The sequence below is a fragment of the Anas platyrhynchos genome, chromosome 15, assembly GCF_047663525.1.
Source record: "Anas platyrhynchos isolate ZD024472 breed Pekin duck chromosome 15, IASCAAS_PekinDuck_T2T, whole genome shotgun sequence".
Taxonomy (NCBI): Eukaryota; Metazoa; Chordata; class Aves; order Anseriformes; family Anatidae; genus Anas; species Anas platyrhynchos.
The window spans coordinates 18249612-18264499 of record NC_092601.1 but is presented as its reverse complement, the minus strand read 5'-3'; the positions used below and the strand labels follow the sequence as shown (position 1 = coordinate 18264499).

Below are 14888 nucleotides of genomic sequence, written 5' to 3'. Positions count from 1 at the left end.
TGCACGTGTGCTCTGTACCTCCCGTGCCTGCAGTGAGACCCTCCTGCCCCAGCAGCCAACCTGCAGCAAAAAAAGCTGCTGCTGATCCTCCTGTGGGGCCTTGTCCTGAGCCCATTAACCCCAGGGGAGCCCTCAGGGTCCTCTTGGGGACCACCCCTTGGCCCTCCGTGGCATTTCCTGAGCTGCTGGCAGCAGCCAGACCGCTGTTGGACCTGTCCTCTCCATCTGTCTTGTTCTTTTTGTGAGTCCATTTATACTTTAGTCTCCACAGCTTCCTGTAGCGATGAATTCCCCAAGTCACTCGTTGGAAAAAGCACTTCCTTTTGTTGGCCTTAAATCTGCTACCCAATAGCTTATGTGAATATTTACACGAGGGAGAGCAAATGTGTGCACGGGAAGAGAAGTGCACCATAAATAAAGTGGGCTGGTGATGGTGAGGACTATCCACTGGATGAACTCTCTTACGGATATTTTCATCCTGCTATTACATTTGCTCCATCAATATAATGAGCTCACCGAAAGGAGCTCAAAGAAAACAAATTGTCATTTAATGGGAAAGAAACCTGCTCCTTTTTCTCCTTCTCCCTCATAAACAGATATTCCAAGTCTACCGGCTACTGGAAAGATTTCTGTTTAGCTTTAAGGCTATCAGACCATCCCACACGCTGCTGACAGCAGGAGTACAACGTGCCGTTGAAATGCGAGTACCTTCCAAAAGCTCCGTAGGTGTTTACTATCCTGAGAGGGTTGAAGGAGGTGTTCATGACTTGTCTGGAGCTGAGCAGGTTCAGGACCACAGGGACGCTGAGGTAAGCGATCAGGAGCCCGAAGGAGATGTTCACCACTTGGCGGATGCAGCGGCCTGTTCGGGACACGAAAGCAGAGCAGAGGAATGTGATTTTGCTGCCAGCAGCCAGCTCAGCTCCTGCACCCCTGGGGGCATAGCAGGACCCCCCCCGGGCCGGCCGGGACCCCGCTGGGTGCTCACAGCTGCTCGGCTCCGTGCCCTGGGGCTGGCGAACGCCCCCCGTAACCGAGCAGAGCTTGCCGAGGGCCATGCGCTATCGCTGGAGAGATCTGCCTTTCTCTAAATAGTCTGAGAAAGGGCTAAAAGGAAAAATGTCTAAAATGCAAGATTAATCATCGCTTCAGCGCGGGGGGAAAAAACCCAGCTGGCACTCGCACCTTGCTCAGAGTCGCCCTCCTGGTCCCCAGCGTGCGTGGGCTGCCTCCGGCTCGCCCCGGCTTCGCTCCCGCACGTGGCCACCCCCCGGGCTCCTGCCACCCAGCCTCGTTTCCTGCATTTTCCTCCCTGTCACTCAGTGGCTCCGTTCAAACCTCCCTGATTCCTCTGCAAATCTCTGTGACTTATCGCTTCTGTGTGAGATGTGTGACTTCAGCAGCGCTCCGGTATTGGGTTTGCAGGAACAGCGCCGGATTCACGTGGCATTTCGGTCTGGAGAGAAACCCAGCGCAATCAGACAAATAAGCACAAGTGACCTCTGAAGGGCTCCCATGCTTATGGCCGTTTTTAATTTGTTTAACATTAACAGCCAAAGGATCAGATTCAAAGCAATAGCATGCAGCTTTCCCCTTATCTCTGCAGGAGAGGGATGTTTATTTGAACCCCTCTCAGAAGCTATTAATAATTGTTTAGTCTGAGAACATTTCTGGAGAACCGTTTGGTTTGGAAAGGAGCTCGCCGAGATACCTCCCCTCGCCCCCTGCGCTGCTGCAGGGCTGCTGCGAGAGCGGGACGAGGCGGCCGGGCAGCGATTTGTCTCTGAGATGAGCCCTCCAGCCTGGCCAGATCCTTATAAAATCAGGTCATGAGCAGGGCATGACTGGGTACCCTCCTGTCTTCTGCTCTTGTGACCCAGGGGTGAGTGCTCCTCTAAGCCTCTTGCCACACAGAGCAGCAGTGCCAGCTCAACAGCCTCTGCTTTGCTAGCAGAAAAAATACGCAGAAATCCAAATTCACCCAGAATATTACAGATATCCTACCCTTTACTTACAGATTCCCCCTTTTTTTTTAAATCCCAGGACAGGGACACATTTACCCTCCAGAGCAGTGGCAGCTATGGATGGCTCTCCTTGCTTGGAGCAGCACTGGCTCAGCATGGTTTTCTGGAGAACATCACAGAAAAGGAGCAAGTTCCTCAAAAAAAGGTCTATCCTCCCCCCCCTCATAGTGACTCACGGAGTGCCATAGCAGAGAAGCACCCTTCGGCATCTCCTCCAAAAAGCACAGTGCAACTTGAGCGTTGTTTGGAACTAGATGTAAAAATACAGTTGGTAGGAAAGCTGTTGGCTCCCACAGCAAAGCTACCAGAATGGAAAAAGTGTTTAAGATTTCTAGCAAAATACATAGGATAGGACACACAGAAAGCTTAATGAAATTGCATTAGCCTTGCTGGAAGTAACCCCCCCGGTTAATAAGCTGTGTTTCTTGGTAGATGAGAAAGGACTAGAGACAGATGCTCTATCTTGCTGACATTTTTCACTCTTCTGACAGATGTTTAGTGTATTTAAAAATGAGCATCTGCGATTGTTGTTGATATTACAGGCAATTTGTTGCTTATATGCGGTTTATAAAAATATTACAAATACAACTCTACATCTGTTACACAGCCCCATGACAAATACCCCAGTGTTGCTTGTGCAGGCAATCTTCTGGAACCAGGCTGTTTGAAAACTCTCTTCCGAGCGGAGCATCAGCCACATTAATCCCCTTTGTGAAGTTACAAACTTCATGCAGAGTTACTTAAGCAGAGCCCTAATGCCCGTGGGCTGTAGGGGCAGGAGGGCAAATTGGCCAGAGGGTCACCGTGCCGCGGGGGGAGAGGAGTGCTGAGAGCGAGCAAACACGAGACCTGCTTCTGCATCCAACTTCTGACATGAAACCCTTGTCCCAAACCACTCTGCGTGTTTCATCCTCGACTTTAAATAGTCAAAATAAAAATAAGAAAAAAAAAATACCCGCAAGCTAAATTGTGCAATTCTACATTGCTCAGTTAGGGCTGGAGTTTGATGCTCGCTGGGGCGAGGGCAAGGAACCCTGATTGCTGTGAGCAGAGAAGTCAGGATTTCTGCTGCACATCCCCCAAAGGCACCGTACCTGCACTGAGGACGTGCCCTCTAGTGGCAATGTCACAGCAGACCTTTATGAACCAGCTCCTGGTTTTGCACTCATTTGTCGTCAGCTCAAGAATCAGCCACCCTTCAAACCACAGAGGAGACCATGCAGGGGCAAAATTATCTCCCTCCTCATCCATGTTTTCTCCAGAAGGAGAAGATGAAAGCTTTTGTGATAAACACACCGAAAACACCTTTCTGTAGCTTTTTCTCCCTCCAGAAGCAACTCACCGTATCCCAGGGGAGGCTTCTCACCAGCTGCCTGCCTGGCCTGCATCTGCACCACCCGGTCTTTCACCCCTCCTCGTCTGGAGCTGAAGAGGAATCCCAGGCTGAGGTCGTCAAAGCAAGCGATGCTGGGCACGATGGTCAGCCAGTTGAGGAAGCTCAGGTTTCCGCTGATTATCAGAAGCACCTACACAGGAAAGAACGAAGCAGAGGGTGTTGAAGTTGCCAGCTGCATCTCCGCATCTCCGCAGTGCTCCGGGGACTGCCCCAGGGGCATCGCTCCCCTCCTGATGATGCCCATCTATCTACAGAATCACTGCTTCTGAAACCCTTCAGGAGGAAATATTGGAACTTCTAATTGAAGACCAGCTTTAAATACGAAGAATGCTATTTTTTTTTTTTAAGAGGCATTTTTTATTTTAACTTTTATTGCCCATTTATGAGAATGTTCTGCATGCGCAAGGCAGAAAAAGTGGAAAAATCTGCGAGTCTTTGGAAGAGTCTCCATAAATATTTGTACATAGCAGGAAGGGCTTTTTGTAGACACACAGTATTTTTTTCTTACTATCACAATGACTTGAAAAACAGAAGGAACCTTCTTGCACCCCAGTTCTCCGGCGAGTCCTAATGAGCACCACGCGGTCATGTTTGGGCACAGCCCGTTTAGCCTCGGCCATGAATCACATCTTCGCAGCATCTGGCTTTGTTTTGCAGCTCTCCCCACGGTTGCATGATGTAACTTCCTTGCCATTTCCATACATCAGCCACGGCGAAGATGCAGCCGCACCTCTGCTCGAGGTACACCCCGACCCCCTGCCAGAGCCTTGCACTACACCTCCACATAAAACCCAGCACCCAGAACAGTTTCTGCTTCTTGCAAGCACTGTTTTCAATTTCTGCCCCCACTGCAGGCTCCTTGCCAGCCCTGAAGAAGCAGAGCAGGGCAAAGGAAGGAGGACAGAAGGGCTGGGAACCGTGAGAGCTCCTGCATCACAGCCCTTCCCTGCACCCACTGATGACAACCGACATCTCCGGAGCCGCAAGCAGCCGCGCTCAGCCACGCTCCTGCACAAAGGAGCCACAAACGCCTCTCGGTCAAACCCTCCTCCTTGTCTGCATCTGTATGGATTCACGAAATCGGTGCAAAACCTTGCGTGGATGCCTCTGCTGCAGCACAAGCATGCACTGAAGAAAATCCACGACAGGAGCCAGCGCGGCACGGAGCAGGCAGAGGGCACCTGCACCTCTGTCACCACTCCCACAGCCCTGCTGGTGACAGCGATATTCCCGTGGGAAGCTTCCCCACCAGTGTGATTGAGTTGAGCAGGGTTTGTATCACACATTATTTGGCTTTTGACCACGTGTGAGTGAGGGATGTGGCGCTGGTGGGACCCCCCAGCACCCACCTCCTCTCACAGCGTTTTCGGGTGCTGCCCCTGCTGCTGGGGGCTTGGCTCCCATCCTGGCAGCTCTGCCAAAGCCTCATTCTCCAGAGGGCTGTGAACATTTTTCTGTTTGTTCTAGCCTAAATTTATTCAAGCCCAGCCTATAGCTGTTTTTTTTTTTTTTTTAAGTTGTTTTTTGCAGTTCATCGATGCCCCCGTTTAATCTCTGCAGCTCCATCCCTTCTCCGCCTTCACGCTTTCAAGCTCAGCCGGCCAGCTCCTGCCTCCACTCACACAGGACTTCATTGTCTGCTTATCCCAGCAACCATGCCCTGAACCTGAACAAGGTCCAATCAATCTTTCTGGGTGCTGACAAGAACCGCACAGAGGACATCAGATGAGGCTCCCCAGGAACTCCTACGGCGGTGCTAACATTCCCTTTCCCAACCAGAACCACTCCTCCCACTGTGTGCTAACCCCGTGTTTATCTGCTCCACCGGGGTGTCACATTGGTAGTTGCCAGCACCCTGCAAGCAGCCTGTGTGCACAATTTCCCCCTACACACACACAATTTCCCCAAACTGAGATGAAATGCAGCATTTTCTGCTCCCAAGCTGGGAGCATCGCCCCGCGTGCTGCACAGCCCCGTCCCATCCCGCCTGCCCCGCTGAGCTTTGAGGCCAGCCTGGAGTGAGGATGCTGAGAACTGACTGACCCAAAAACTCACTGCTTTGCTGGCGAACACAAACCATATGGTTTTTAACCCAGGGCAGCCACGGCTTCAACTGCTCCACGTTTCGCACGACGAGGGACCGCTGCCAGCTCAGCCCTGCGGACACCACGACTCGCACCAGATGCGGAACGGACACCACGAGCTCGCTTCAACGCCAGCACCACAGCACCAAGCCCGCCCCAGGAGGTCACCACGAAGCCACATCTGGCGTGTCCTGGGGCTGCCTGCCTGCCTCGAGCCACCGCGGTGCCCAGAAAGGGGCGTCCTGTGAGCAATTCATCACGCTGGCACCAGTCGCTGTATGGGAATCCACGCACACAAAGACAAAACAAGGAAAGAAAAGCAGCTGATGCCTGCTCAGGACTATTTTAGTTTTGAGACTGATTTGGATTCTTGTCCCATTAGTCACATTACTTAGGATTTAGCCCTGGTTCTGCTAATTAACTAGCTGTTCCTCAGACGTATTAAAACAAAAAGGAAGAAAATAGGAAAGAAAAGAAAGCGGTCTCACCATCTTATCCATAAAAAATGAAGATATAAGGCTGACTTCATGTATTACTCGTTGAAAAATAATGCTCTGATGTAATAGTCGGTTACTTTTCAGACTTGAGACCAACAAATGAGAACTTCCCCCACCTTCCATCTGGATTGAAAGCTGTAACCTTGGTTGGTACTACTTTTATTCTATTTAAAGAACAGTTCTCCATACCCGCAGCTGAACTTTATCCTCCTGCGTACAGACTTGAGTCTGCCTTCTCTAACACACCCCCCCCTCCATGAACACCAAACAGCTACATCCCAGGCACAGAGGAAACCCCACCAAACCTTGCAGGTGCTCCTCTGGTTAAGGCAAGGAAAGCTCAGACAGCTCTGGCAGATGAACCCCAATGTACCGGGGCTCGTGGAGAGCAAGGGCTCCATGCAGGAGACCTCCACCTCACCTCGTAAGCAGGACAATTTAGCTGTCCAGGGCTCTGGGGCATTACCCAGAGTTAGTAGGATTTTGCTATACTCACATAGACGAGGAGGCTCTATTGCAATATGGACCGGCGTAGCCTGGACTTGCTAAATCGAGTGGTAAGAGACAGTTCTTGTTCTGAAGAAACTTAAATCTAAACATGCCAGACAAAGTTAGATCAAAATTAGGATTTAATACAGCTGTGTTACAGGCGGAGAATGGAAGAATTTTGGCACCTAGTTCTTATTTCGACAATGCTCTCTGGGGACATCTCCTTAAAGAAACTTACCCAAGATCACCTAAGGGCTCTTGCAGCAGGGCCTGAAATAGGACCCAAATCTCCCAATTACAAATCCAGTTTCCTAATTACAAGTCCCCCTGAAATACCTGCATGCCCAAAGGCCAATCCCCAGAGTTTCCCCATGGTTTATCCCGGTGTGCACTCAGCCAGAGTGCACTTTTTTTCCTTCAAAAAGGCTCGTTTTTGTGTGCTTGATGTCCTGCTGGGGCCCTACTCATGAAAATAAAAGACGGTCTCCCAAAATACTATTCCACAACCCAAATATCAATAACATGCACAGTTTTGGTCTGAGGCAGTGTACTATTAAAAAGATGCACATTTTCTTGTTAAAAATGACAACAAATAAATGCTAAAAACATGTCACTTACCTCCCTCTGAGATTGGCTTTTTTTTTTTTTTTTAAATACAGTTATTTTAAGTTATAATTTTCAAAAACCCTGGTACGACTCTCTGGTAGCAGATTCACATAATCCTAAAAAAAAATCAGAGGTCGGACCAATTGAAGTAAGTCACAAAAGTCCTGCTATTATTTAGTAAAAACAAAAATAAACTAACTTATTTACCCTGAGTTGGATAATTATCCAGAATTACGAGGGGGACGAAAGTATTTAAATCTGAATTACATACACATGTTAGGTCCTCGAACATAACATGTTGTACTCAAAGGAGTAAATACGCTTTGCGTTCCCCCTTTGACCCGTCTGTGGTTCAGCTTTCAGTTCAATGCATGTTAATCAGCCTGTATTCATTAACACACTTCTCACTTAGCCACTTTGTTAGGAAACCCTGATGCTTTTCTGATTTGATTTGCCTTGCACAATTGCAGGAATATTAAGAAAATAGTTCTCCACTTTGCCACTTCTGCGGAGGATCGTTTTACAGCTTTGTAAGGAGCGACTGGGTGGTCCATTAGAGGCTTTTTTCGGTAGTGATTCACCTCTCTTTATTGCTTGGAAGTCAGAAGCAAGATATCTTATTTCCACCAGCCCTTAAAATCAGGGGATTCAAAAATAATACAAATTTGGCGTTTTCTGGTCTGTGGGTGGAATCACGAACCTGACACATTTTTCACTTCAGTTATTCCAGCCGAGGCTCGATGCTCGCGCCGGCCACTGCGGCTGCTGAGCAGGCACCAGCCCGAGAACTGACACACGGGTTAACATCGTCCCCTGCCCGAGGGGGGATGAACACCGCGAATCCCCGAGCTTTGCAAAAATAAACCTCAAAGGAACTCCCGCTTCAAAGTCAATTAACAGGAAGCTCGTGTTGAAGGCGCTCAGCTCCTGCCCTGGTACACGAAGAGCATTCACGCCTAGCAGCGGCGAGTGCTGATCTGGGGTTCATCCCCCAAATCCCCAAATTCTTACTTCTCTCATGTGCAGGGTGGGTGTGTGGGTGCTGGACCTCCTCCACACCCCTCTCTGGGGACAAGGACACCGCAGACCTCCAGGAGCTGGGGCACGGGGAGCATCCGCTCCTTCCCCATCACCATACGTGGTTGTTCCACGTATCTCACACCAATTTCAGCCCTTGCACCGTGCAAAGTGCCCCGATCACAGCCCAGCAGGGCCATCCCCACCTCTCCGCGGCTGATGGGCTGCGCCCTGCCTAGCTCAGCCCTCATTTCTGTTTCCTAAGTGTCCTTTTCTTGCCGGACGATGTTTAAACGCGCAATTATAACAAACAGATGGTATCAACCCCTGTGGTGATTTTTAAAAAATTTTTTATTAAAGCACAGTATTAATCATGGTAATTGGGTAGGAACTTTAAGGTTATAAAACTACAGCATGTCTAATGAGCGAGCTCCTTATAGGAGGAACTGAGGTTTTTAATCTAATAATGTCAGTTTTATGGATTATGACTGGAGTTTTATGAAGTGTGATATGAAATACTGTGGATTCATGGCTCTCACTGGATTAATTTGGAAAAGTAGTTTTCCTGGTTCTAGGCCCAAAAACAATTATTCCTTACATTTCTGTCCCCTGCACTGTTACCAAACCCCTCTGTCAGAAAATGGGCACCTACACCCATAACTTTTTTACAGGTTGGACTTCTTTGTTTGGCTGGTTTTTATTTTTGAAATCACAGATTGTTACAAACATACAGTAGGTACGAGAAGCTCATATTCTCTGTAGCAGACTGTATATTTGTCCAGAAGGAACAACAACAACGGGCTGTAAACTGCTCAGGTCGGGGCTGGATCCTGCAGGCTCCGTCAGAGCACTGGGACACGGCCACCACGTGGCACTGGAGCGCTCTGATGCTAAGCAATTGGCAAAGAAGAGCAAAAACTGGAGTGCCCAGAAGAAGTTTAACATCTTTAGAAGAAAAACACAGAATCATAGGGCTGGAAGAGACTCCAGGAAGTCTTTTCTGCTGTCCCAGGACAGGGGTGAGTCTGCCCAGGCTGTGATAGGGTTGACCAACCTCGTCCTCAAAGCCCTGCTGAGCGATGGATCCGGGTCCACATCCTTCCCCAGGCTACCTGCTCCAGTGCTTCCCCATCTTTACCATTTGGAAGTTATTCCTGATATCTCGGCTGACTTCCTTGACAATACGTAATCCCATGACTCATCCTCTACTCACTCTGTTCTCATCTATCTGCAGCAGCCTTCACTTATGTGAAAAGTAGCCTCTTGTCCACCGCCTCTTTCTCCTTCCTGTAATGTTCTCTTTTGGATGGAATGATCTCAGCTGGTCCAGCCTTGCCCTGTGAACCCACCCTCTGGATCCCTGGTTATTCTCATTGTTCTCTGGATCTTCTCCAGCTGGGACATGGCCATCCAAAGAATTTATATAGTCCGGTAGGATCACCCTTTCTGCAGTGGTGCAGCCCTGCCAACTCAATCACATTGCCATTCACAGGATTTGTGGGTTTGGCACCTAGATATTGCTGCCCACCCTGCTACCTGGGGAAAAAAAAATAATAGTGCCAGTGCTTTGCACTCATATCTTCTGCTTTGTGTTCAGTCTTCTCCTTCTGCATCTCCAGTTTGTCAAGATCACTCCGAATTCTAACCATGTGCTCCAACACACCGCCAGTTCCCTCCATCTGAGTGTGTTCTGATTAAATATTAGACATCATTAATGAAACCCTAAATACCACCAGAGAGATCCCGTGGAGGTCCCCTTGATAAATCCTTCCCACTGTCAGTGAGCCATTGGTAGCTGCTGAATAGTTTCCACCCAGTTTTATCCACTGGGCAGTTATTTCCTATGTCTCCCAGACACTGTTTTCTTGGGTTGTTTATGAGACTTTATGTGAAACAGTTTCAAAAGCCTCAGTAAAAGCATATATTATTTATCCTCTATTCTTGTGCCCTGTTTTGTCAGTGAAGGAAAGAAGACTGCTTTTACACAGCCTGATCTTGGCAAAACCACGATGGCTGCAGCTATCCCTTTGTTTTTTGGAGGTATTTACAAATGGCCCGTTTCATCATTTTCTTCCAGCACTGGCTCTGTAATCTCCTGGCTCTTCTTTCTTCTCTCTTTAGAGGACAGGTACCGTATTAGCCCTTCTCCATCCTTTCATTACCTCACCTATGTTCTACTAATTCTCAGAGATAATCACTAATGCTGACAAGATTTCAACGGCTAGCTCTTTAACAGCCCTAGGATGGATTTCCTTAGGCTCAGATGATTTGAAAAGATCCAACTTTGCTAAGTACTCTCTAGCTCTCCCCTGGTTGTGGCTGAGGTCATCCTGCTTTGTTACTGGTCTTAATTATACCAACAGCCTCCTGAGAGGTGACTTTTTAGTGCTGACTGTTATAAAAAAGGCACTAATCATTTCAAGATAAAACACAGAACCTATTTATCAACTCCGAAAAAAAAAGGGATGCAGAAGAAAGTAACCCTCCTTCGTTGCACACAGAATAAACAAGCACTTACTCACTCTGTGCTGGTGAAAAGCAGGAGACCAAAGCGAGCGGCTCCCCTTGGTGCTGTCAGTACTGCCGTACCCTTGTGCCTTCTCAGTGCAGGTCCCCAGAGGCACACGTGGGGATCAGGCTCAGCTGATGGGGAAAACGAAGACCCCTCCTCTTGCTGGACCTCCAAAACTCAAGAATGCTGCTCAATGGGCTTTGCACGTCACCGAAGAAAGAGGAAATTAGTCTTTAAAGCTGGATTTTGTGGCTTTATGAAGGTGCCGATGAGAGGAGGTGACATGCCACCACCGAGAAGGGACGAGGGAGCTGCTGCATTCAGCAGGACCACCTGGTCCCCATCCCCTTCACCCTGCATGCATCCTGCACACCCAGCAGCTCCAGGGGGCTTCCTGCAAGGGCCCCAGCTGCGAAAAGTGCCTGCACTGGGTATCCGTCCCATGGCCGAGCAAAGGCACTTTGAGCTGCTCAGCTCCCTGGGGGAACTAGAGAAATTAGGAGCTTGGAAATGACCCGGCGAGGCCACAGCTCTGAGCCGAGGGGGACAAAGTGTTGGTGCAAGCGATGGGAAGAGAAAGGGAGATTTGCCATCACCCACCTAGGTGCATTTGCCCAGTCCCCCGGCATCACTCCTCACTTCTCCGACAGGTTGCTCTCCTGCTGGTTTCACTGGGGGCAGACAGCAGCCGGGATTGGAGAATGGCAGAGGGTGGCATGTGAGTGCCACTGGAATCGATAGCACAAGTGCCTTGGGAACACTTCATCGCCCACAGCCTCTGTGCCATCTGTGCCTGGGATGGATCTTTGAAAAGAAAACGCCAGCTTCCCCTGAACGGGTGTAGGTAGCTTTGGGTTTGGTTAAACGGTTAACTCCGCTCTTCTGAGACCTGCGGCCCCACCGCCAGAGAATCTCCTGCTCACACGGCAAGCTGAAATTCACAACATCAAAAGCTGGTCCTTCCTGTAAGAGATAGGAAGGACAAGCCTCAAAAGCCAAATTTGATTCTAATGTGCCTCCAGTTACTTGCGTACCATGAAAACATAGCCTCCCACAAAGAAAAACAGGCTATCATTCCCCCATCTGGTTTCAGTTTGAAAAATACTTATATATGTAGTTTTTCCCAAAAGTTATTGTAGGCACGGGCAAAAAATTCCCATTAAATGACAACAGCGAGAACATTTAATTTTCCCCCATTATTAATTTAATCTCTTGTTAACTTCTTGACTCAGTATTTGCATGAGGATTTAATCTCTGCTTTGCAGAGCTATTTGGTGAGAAAAAATATATAGGAAAATAATTACCCCGTCCACTTGCTCTGTTTTATACAGCAGATAAAATAGCTTTGTGAATCCCACAGAAATTCAGAAAGCTGTTGGAAGTACCAGGAGAAAAAGGAGCAAAGCGAGTCGTGCCAGCCAGACCAGAAAGAGGAACAAGGCTCGACTTCAGTTTACTTTTGGACGGGCGGTGAATTAGGTGATCTCAGCCTAATCCACATTACGAAACACAGCCCACGTGCATTTCTGTTTGTTCTTTAAACACAACCTGCTTCTGCTTTCCCAGCAGAGAGAAGCCAAGGAGGAAATGGGAGCGCGAGCGAGGGCAGGCTGAGCGCGGGCCCCTCTCCGGCTCGCGGCTCCGCGGCGGGCACGCTGCGCCCTCGCGGCACGCAGCACACGCGTCTCGTTTCTCTGCCTAGAAATCCTGACAGCCAAGACATAACATGAGTCAATGTTTTGGTTGATTTTTTTTTTTTCTTCCCTCCCCCAAGCACAGGGCTCAAATGGCCTCGGAGCACTTCCTAGGCTTCACGCGGAGCTGTCTCCCTTTCTCCATCCCGTACCTGTTACGGGCACACCTGATCTCAGGACACCCGGGCACTCCTCGGAGAGCTCGGCCATAAATTGTGTCGGCCCTGGCTTTCCAAACTCACCCAGCTCGCTGGGAATATTGTGGAGTCAGGAAATATCCCAAATGTGGTATCCAAAACATGACTTCATAGGCACAGGCTGAGTATTTCCTTCCCACAAGATGATAGGAGAGAACCCACATATTATTACCACATTTAATACAGAAATAAGAAAATAATAAACCCCACGATGTGCCTCGCACAGCTACGTACACACACCGAGCACCTCCGGTTAGTGAGTGGTCACTGCCATAACTGAAGCTATGCAAATGATTCATTTAGAGCCAGAGGAATTAACTATAATTCAAAGTGTTTTATAACTCACATGCTACATACGGATTTTTATTTTTCTAAGTAGCTATGACTGGGGACTTGAACAACGAAATTAAAAAAGACCAATATTTATCCCTAAAAAACAGAGGTCAGTATTTATATTTCTAAATATTTAACAGCTAGAGACTCTGCTGAAATGTTGCATGGAAATATCGAGGAATAAATTAAGTATGGATGCACAAATGCAATCAGGCAGCAATCCCGACTAAAACTGGTCCATGAACTGAGTCAGATTTTGACACGTTACAAATTGCACTGTAAGGGTTTTGCAGTCCCACTCTATAAGTGCCTGGTATAAAGTTACAAACGGAATTGTGCTACAGCAACGGGGACCCCAACCCTTTCCATTCCTGCTATATACGCCACATTTGTTCTTGATCTAAACGTGAAGCAATATGAACGTTTCAATCCATATTCACTCTTAATTTGCAGCCACACGAACCACCTACCATCGTTCCCACGGATTATGGGATTTGACCGCGGGATTTGACCATTTCTATGGAGAAGCACAACTTCCCGGTTTTTAATGAAAGATATTGCAAAGAGAGGGAGAGAGTGCGAGAGGAGTGACTGTTTATGCACACCCCTGTGCATCCAGCACAACGCTGCGATGGGAGAGAAACCCGGAGCCGAAGGGGTTAAACCGAGTTTCTTTCATTTATCATGTAGCACAAGAACTCGTAGCAAGTATTTCTGATCTAGGAAATCTTATACATTTAACTCAATTACCCAAGAATTGTGTGTGAATTTAGGTTTCAATCAGTTGCTTGCTTTGGGTCTGAAACACAACCTGACTCCCGTCCAGCTCCCTCGGAGCTGAGATGTCTCCGAATTACTGACTTTGACACATTTACTCTGCTCCGCAGCTTTGTTATGTAAAGTACCTCTTGGTGTTGCTTGATCCGATGACGCTTTTGCTAGAGGCTACAGTGTTCCCCATTAATATATTACAGGCTAAATAACTGCCGAAGGAGTGTTTATGTAGAGTGTTGGAACAATATAAAATGAAAGAATAATTTTACAGAAGGAAGGAATTTTGCTACTCTGCTCTGAATTATCAACATCTTTCCATCCCTGACGGTAAAGTTACTTCCTAAAGGGAGAAGCTGTCACAAAGATATCTAATGGCAAAAACCTCTCAAGACCCCATTTTACTAAAGGCCAAAGAGCATTTCCACGGAGCAGCAAATCTCGGCGAGCTTTTCAGCAGCATCCTACGGGCAGAGGACTGATTTCAGCTAATTTCTTCCTGATTTTTCTCTAATTTGCTCCAGAAAGCTGACTTGAGTGGCAGGACTCCTCCATTAGGATGCTGTTATCAGCAGGTAAGACTGAGCCCTTTAGGTCTGGGATGGAGAGCTCCTCCATGGAGAACATCTCCATGGAAAGAAGGCAAATGGACGGGTGAGACCCTCAGAGCTGGAGCTCTGCAGGAACCCAGGAACAGCTCGAGCTGCAACCAAACCCGGCCCTGCAGGCAGGTTATGCCCACGAGGCACTGGTCCAAAGCACTAAGTGCTAGCAGAAGGCTTGGCACCACCAGAACGACCGTCCCGGGCAGGAGGAGGAGGAGGAGGAGCAGGAAGGGGCAGAGCTACCGGAGCGACCGACCCCGTTGGTTTGTCCCAGCATGAGGTCAGAACCTGGCCCTGCTTCAGCCCCGAGAAAACCGTATTAGCATGTAATTATGGGGCCTTGTGTGGACTTTGAAACAGGATGTAAAACCGAGTTCCTGATTACTCATGGTCATAAAAGCGACCGTGGAATTTTCTGCGGAGCCGGGCGAGGCGGGACGGGACGCAGGAGGTCTCAGCCCCGGCTGCGAGGCAGGTTGCCGGAGCGCTTGGTGGCACCGTGGGCAGGCGTTCGAGGAGCTGAGATATCCCCCTGCCAGCACCGCAGCCCACTGGTGCTTCGAAAGTGTTTGCACAATGCTCGAGGACCCATCCGCAAGACAACGGCGCTGTAGAAAACCAGAGCATTGTTACCACAAAGCATGCCTGGATTTCTTCACTCAG

General features: G+C 48.7%; 1 protein-coding gene across 2 annotated transcripts in view; it reads right to left on the bottom strand.

The window, feature by feature from the left end:
- LMF1 (lipase maturation factor 1) overlaps positions 1 to 14888 on the bottom strand; it is a 186651-nt gene that overhangs the window by 21388 nt on the left and 150375 nt on the right. For both annotated transcript variants that reach the window (XM_027468734.3, XM_038186875.2), the window contains 2 exons: positions 3367 to 3550; positions 709 to 862 (listed from right to left, as the gene is read on the bottom strand). In XM_027468734.3, coding sequence (XP_027324535.3) covers positions 709 to 862; positions 3367 to 3550 — 338 coding nt within the window. The remainder of the gene's footprint in view (positions 1 to 708; positions 863 to 3366; positions 3551 to 14888) is intronic.